General features: G+C 40.9%; 1 protein-coding gene across 7 annotated transcripts in view; it reads right to left on the bottom strand.

Moving 5' to 3' along the window:
* Positions 1-1,583: 1,583 nt before the first annotated feature.
* The window catches only part of Hipk1 (homeodomain interacting protein kinase 1), a 73,209-nt gene continuing 67,872 nt past the window's right edge, over positions 1,584-6,920 (bottom strand). For all 7 annotated transcript variants that reach the window (XM_029563989.1, XM_008833991.3, XM_029563991.1 and 4 more), the window contains exon 16: positions 1,584-6,335. In XM_029563989.1, the coding sequence (XP_029419849.1) occupies positions 5,844-6,335 (492 nt within the window). In that variant the 3' untranslated portion in view covers positions 1,584-5,843. The remainder of the gene's footprint in view (positions 6,336-6,920) is intronic.

Raw genomic sequence — 6,920 nt, 5'->3', positions numbered from 1 at the left:
GGGGGGGGGGGGGGGGGAGGCTATGCTGATCTCTCTGATTTAGTCCAAGGAAGGGAATATAACAGAAAAATCAACAAGAAAACCTGAGGTCACTGAGAAGTTAGTAAATGAACTTTAAATGAGCAGGCAGTGAGAGCAGAGCTAGTCAACGTGGCCTTCCAGGTATGTTCTCTTACCCAAATGGTGGAGAGACCAGCAGATTTCCGCCAATTTACACTCATGGACTTGTGTGTGTAGGGGGATGTTTCTGAAAAATGTCTGTTGTAGTCTAAACCAAAATAAATATATTCTGAACTTTCCAACCACTGGATGAGAAGAGACTACTAATTTCTCTCTTTTAGGGTTAAGTAGTGTATTTCTTTTTTTTATTTTTTATTGTGTGTGCATGAGTGTATTGCATGTGTAAGTGCATCCATGTCATGCAATGCCCTTGGAGGTCAGAAGAGGGTGTTGGATCCCCTGGAACTGGAGTTACGGACAGTTGTTAGTTGCCATGTGGGTGCTGGGATTCGAACCCAGGTCTTCTGCAAGACCAGTCAGTGCTCTTAACTGCTGGGCCATCTCACCAGCCCCTCAGTAGGGTATTTCTAAGTGTTGCTCATTTCTATATCCCAACTAAGGCTGCAGAAGCTCAAAGTAAGTTAACTGACCACTGCAAAGTAGATTTAGCCTGGAACACATCTGTCAAAAGAAGTCAAACAAACACCATTTACTCAGGGTCCTGCAGTGATTAATCTAGACAAGTCCCTATTTCTTTATCAGGAGAACCTTTATTCACTTAGAATCGAGAGAAATTTGATCAAACATTTTCCTTTCTGTTTTTAAAGGTTTGTTTTATTTATTTACGTATATGGGAAAGGGGGTGGCTATACACATGTGCACTGAGTGTTCCCACAGAGTGTCAGATCCCAAGGCTAGAGTTATAGGGTGTAGTGAGCTGCTCAATGTGGGTATTGGGAACTTTTGAACTTCGTCTTCCATAAAAGCAGCAGGTGTTCTTAACTGCTTAGCCTTCTCTGCAGCCCCAAGTTCTCCTTCTTTAAAGAGGAAATAACTTTTTTTTTGTTTTTTTTGAGACAGGGTCTCCCTGTAGCCCCAGCTGACCTGGATTCGCTATGGAGATGACCTGGATTCACTATGGAGATCAGGCTGGCCTTGAACTCACAGAGATCCGCCTGCCTCTGCCTCCCAAGTGCTGGGATTAAAGGCATGTGCCACCACGCCCAGCCTAGAGGAGATAACTCTTACAGCGAACCTCTTTCTGCACTTTATTTTTCACTGTGCTGCTTTAGATGTTTGGTGAAACATGCTAGGAAACATGCTAGGAGTTCAATTAGCTTATCTCAGAAGTCTTCAAGCTCTTTTCAGAGGATCAGATTCAAGAGGGCCACTCCCCTAGGAACTTTATTCTTGGGAAATATTTCCTACCAAACCCCATTCATTTCTATTATGGAGATTTGCGTAAAGATATTCTAATGTAATAATGTTTCACTGATATCCAAATGGAATGTTTAGCCACCCCAAAGATGTCATTTATTGATCCCTTTAATACCCCCTAAAGCAAAAAGTAAAAACAGTCACAGTCAGAAAATTTACCCATTTTATTGATGCATTGCAATTGCTCTACTTTTTACCATATTATGTAGAAAATACTGAAAATACAAGCTACTTTGTAAAACCAAAGACAGACAAACATTGACTCCAAAGATAAACTATGTTTTACATAATGGACCCTTTTCCCATAGTTAGTATTAAATTTTAAATAGCTATTTCTTTTGTTAAAATGATTATTTTACATACTCCCTAAGTACACCTGCATTACAAACATAGCTCAGTAATTCAGAAACTACCTGTTTCTAGAAGCTTGTTGTAAAATGAAGCACACAACCAGAAAAGGGAGAAAGCAAAAAAGGTTTAAATCACACACAATAACTAGCATATCAAATACATTTAATAAAGAGGAATTCCATTGCAATATCACGGATTCAAAGCAGAAATACTAACATTACATATAATGTACATATAATGTACTGCTACATGTAGTGAGATTTTTCAAGCTGAATTGAAACCACACATTTATATAAAGTTTAGCAACAAACAATCATGTAGACATGCTGCACCATCCATCAGTTAAAAAAAAAAAAGTCAAAATTGGAAGCAGGCTCAGGCGTTCCTGTCACCAAGAGGCAATTTCATTTCCTATCCTAAAACAAACCATCTCAACTAGTAGATTTCTGCATAATAATGCCGAATAAAACACACATTACTGTGCTTGCCTGGCTAATGACAGTCAAGCTTAGTCCCTCTAGTGGGGGACGATGGATGAGCAATCACAAAAGTAGGCTCAAAATGACCAGAACTGTTTGAAATGGGGCTCTCACTACTGATGTTGGCATTTTCATTGAACATGACAATTGGTATCATCTCCTGGGAGCTAGTGGAAACTGGAGTGATCAAGTGTCCTGAATGGCCTAGGTGGCTATACTCAGCGCCTCCCACTTCCACTTCCTCTCACCTGGAAAGGGAAAAGCTAGAAATGCAAGTTCTAAGAGAGCTTAAAGCCTTAAGCCAGTTTGAGGTCAGGCAATGGTGACCCAGGCCAGCTGCTCACTGCACTACTCACTGAGCTTCCTTCCCCCATGCTGTCAGGGCCAGCACTCAATCTTAAGCCCCAGGGACAGATTCTTAAGCCACATCCAGCATGCCCACATTCAGCAAACACAGGTGGGTTATCTTGGTAAATCTGAAATCTCAGTTTGCAGACTGACAATTTCTGCAGTTTTTAAAGCCGCTGTGCTAGCCAGATGATTAAGGTAATGATACAGCTCTTGGACATTATTTTTCCCTTGAATTTAAGACTTCTGTCTTCAATAACTGCTTACTGGATGAGGGGACAGGGTGGGAATTGGTTTGTTTTTTCCCTGCATCTCATTCCTACAAAAACAATAAATCTTGTCCTTTGTAGGGGAAAGGTAAAGTACAAAAATGTTTATTAGAAACCAGAACTGTGTTTAAACAAGAAAAGCAGAATGTGTTTGGGAAAAACAAGGCACAAAGATCACACACACTGACCAGAAAACTGTGTAACACTACTGACAAACTACACAAACTGCTTGGTTATCTTGACCAATTGAATGCTGAACACGAAGTTTAATATAATGACTAAAGAAAATACAGAAAAAACACCATGTTGCTGGCAGGCTGTACTGACTACCTGCCCCACCCTGGAAACCCTTACTCCCCATGATGAAGAAACTCCAAATTCATTGATAGCTCCTCAGTGTTTCACCTGGTTCAGAGCTTGCTGAACAGGTTCCATGAAATCTCCCATCTCCATCCTGCACCTCCCTGACACCATCTCTATACAGAACCAAACCTAGAATTACCACTCAAATGTAATTTTCAATTCAGGTGGAACACACATCTGTATCTTTAGGGTTAATCTTCTTGCCTCAAATCCTTCATAGGCAGGAATGTCCCCATCCCTAGTACCTTCGACTTGACCCAGATCCGTGGAGGAGTTGAATGCTAGGACAACTTCACAGCTTGAAGGGCCCCAAGAAAATACAAGTTGTTAAGAAGAAACCTCAAAAACCTCAGTGACTCAACTGGCTATGGTTTCTTACCATTCTTCACTGGTTAAGAAACCTTTCTGTGAATTTCTTGTCACCAGTGGCTCTACAAAACTCCTCCTCATAGTATGGGGACATGGTAAGCAATACAACAACCTCTTTGGTATAAACATATCTGTTACATGCTTTTTGAAAACAAGTAAATATTTTTACTAGTCTTGTCAACTATGTGCAGGAAGGACTACCACGTGGGAAAAGGAAAAAAACAAATCTCATCCTAAGTGATTGCACACACTTTTAAAATATGCATATTTAGCACTGGCTTGACTGCTCTCACCTGCTTCTTGAACTCTCACAGAAGCTAGGTAGCAATGCATAGTGAGAGAGCCACATGGGGAAATGCTTTTGTGAGAACTGAGCTAAGTGATCCCAAATGGAATGTGATAGGAGTGTCAGTAAAGAGGAAAAGCTGCTGTTTTTATTTTTCAGTGTTGGCAGGGAGATTGAGAACAATGCATTTACACAACACAGCTACTAAACTTGTTCTGATAAATCCCAGTGAACACTGGGGCTTGCTGGTCCATCTAAGGCAAGCTCACTGTAAACTCTATTAACCACTACATTATCATATAAGGCACTACAATAAGGGAAGGGAGGAGAGGGGGAAGGAAAAGACACACATTGAACAACTCCTCACCAGACACACCTGTGCAAAACAATTCCAAGGGTCTCCTCTCCTTGCAGGCAATGCCCCTGCTCATTCAGCACTACAGTAATATGCTCTAATATAATTGCAATTAGTTCACATACATTCCAACAAGTATCAGCTCATTTTGGTTTAAATACAATGAAGACATTAATTCTGTCTCCAGGATAACACTGGAGGACCAGATACACACTAAACACAGAATTCAAGTGTAACTACTACACATTTGATTACAAATAACATTTTGGGTTAGCAGGAAAAATTGCTTGTTATATTTTTCTAATCAGTATGTACATATTATGCAAAATATTAAAACACCACCATTACAAAACTTCTAAAATATTTTTAAATTCAGTAATAAACTTTTAAAATATTTTTTGCAGTTCCTACATGCACTATTATATAAGTCTTAATAAGAGAGCATTCAGTTTGCTGTTGGCATACAAAGGAAGCTACCTTAAAGTATAAAAGCTATACACAACAACTTTCTTTACTGGTTTTAGTTTCTTTAACTCCTCAAATAAGTCACATCAAACAGAAGGAAGAGATGAGGAAAACACAGGTGTATTATTGAAAATTCATAATTCATAGAAATCTTTAGGCAAAGCTCGTTAATGCCAGTATCTCATACTAGAGAGAGATTTTGCATATAGTAAAATCACCACCATACACTTAGAACCACTGTAATGGCTTTTTTTAGTAATAAAATTTAAGTTGAAGCAGAAAGAGAAGGAGGACTTTAAAAAAATAATTTAAAAAAGAATTCACGTTGCTTCATTTAAAAAGAATTCTTGGTGGGCAGATTCTCTCACTGAGTTACCAGCAAAAGGCAAGCTACCTTTTTAATACCACTCTGCAATGAACACAGGAGCAACTGAGAAATTCTCAATACTTAACCAGTTTTGCATAAAATAAAAACTGACCAATAAGTATAATGTAATACGAAAGAAAAACTGAAACATTTTAAGTTTAAATGTTCCATAAACAAAGATAAACTTTTGAGAAGAAATGCCAGACAGTGAAGTACAGACTTGTATAAGTTGCTTTTAAAATAAAAGGCAAGGAAGTCTTGATTTTTAAACAAATAAAAAGTACTGACTTTTCTTTTCTCATTTGTTACCAGATTTCAAATCCTTCTATGAGCATTTTTCCTCTGACCAGCAATCACCATAAAACAAAGTTAAGCGAAGAAAGGCTTCACTTGTTTCTCAAAGCGTTTATAGAAATCAAGTCAAAGAGACAAGCTATATCTAATAGAGTAACCATAACGATCTCTTTTCCTTGGTAACTGCAGAAGATGGGCTTCTGAGTGCTTCCAAATCCCAAAAATGCTGTCACAAAAATAAAGAATTAAAAAACAGGGCAGACTTTGGGAAACTACAACAGTGCAGTCAACACTGAGAAAGGTTTCCCCAGAGAAAAGCCTTCTGTTTCAGTGGGCCCCTGCAGAACGAGTTGCTGGCTAAGGAGTTTCAAGAGAAGATAATGGAGGTGCTCACCACAGCCGAAAAGAACTCGGGGCCAGTGGCAAGCGCCCATGAACCCTCCTCTCTGGTGCTCATCAACTACAAATAAGAATACTGGCTGATCTTGGTAGGACTCAGCGGGTATCCAGTGTAAATTGTTGAGCCACGGGAAGACCCAATGTAGGACTGAGTGGCAAATTGGTGTTGGTACTGAGCAGGGGCCACACTGGCAGAAGTGAGGAGGCTAGGCCCAACACTCACAGGGACCTGGTGCACCAGAGTGCTAGGATGGGTGGTATAGGCTGCAGCATGCCTTGAGGAGCCCTGTGGGGAGAAAAGATGAGCAATGGAGCTGGTGGAACCCAATGCAGCAGCAGAGGTGGGGGCAGCATACGTATACAGGTGAGGCTGGCTTGGCAGGTGAGCAGGTGCTGGGGCCAAGTGTGGGTGCCCTGTCGCGTGTAGTGGGCTGCCATGCTGGAAGGCGTAGGGGGCTTGGGAGAGCGGGGCCACAAATGCCTGCTGCCTGCGGGGAGCAGGGTTGTTGCTTCTCTCCTGTGAGGAAGTTGGAGCTGACGATGACTGTTGGTTCTGGAAGGAGGAAGAAGGGAATGAGGAATCTTGAGGTCATTCTGGTTCACAGCACCAAAGGCCAAGTTAAGAGTTGAGGTTCTGATGTGTACTATTTCTGGACTGTCTCAGCACAGAATCTCCCAGACTACCAAAGAATGTGGTAAGAACAGATCCTGTCTCAGCTCAGAAAGCAGAAGTTTGCATGTAAGTAGAAAAGAAGAGGGGGAAATCTTGACTTCACAGGGTTGCCCACTCCTCCGACTTAGTAACTTAGCTCATCCTATCCCGGAGTCCATGGTTTTTATTTTCCTTTCTTCCCTGTCACTGTTTTCTTCTCTAAGTTCTTCACAGCCCTTTTAGAGCATGGAACCTACAGCATCTACACTAATCAAGCTTGCATTTGTATTTGTATGAGCTCTCTGCTCTCCTCCACACATAGCTAAACCCTGTTCCTGACCCCTCACACAAGCACCAGAGTTTTGGCTGAGAAAAAAACGAAAAGAAATGGAATAAGGTGGCCCCCACCACCCTATCAGAGGATTGAATGGCACAGCAGGTAAAAGTCCCAGATTCTAGGAACAGGTAGGATTAGAATCAGTTGAT

Source organism: Nannospalax galili, unplaced genomic scaffold (genome assembly GCF_000622305.1).
Source record: "Nannospalax galili isolate Female #2095 unplaced genomic scaffold, S.galili_v1.0 scaffold475, whole genome shotgun sequence".
NCBI classification, from domain to species: domain Eukaryota; kingdom Metazoa; phylum Chordata; class Mammalia; order Rodentia; family Spalacidae; genus Nannospalax; species Nannospalax galili.
This window is presented reverse-complemented; position numbering and strand designations above follow the sequence as displayed.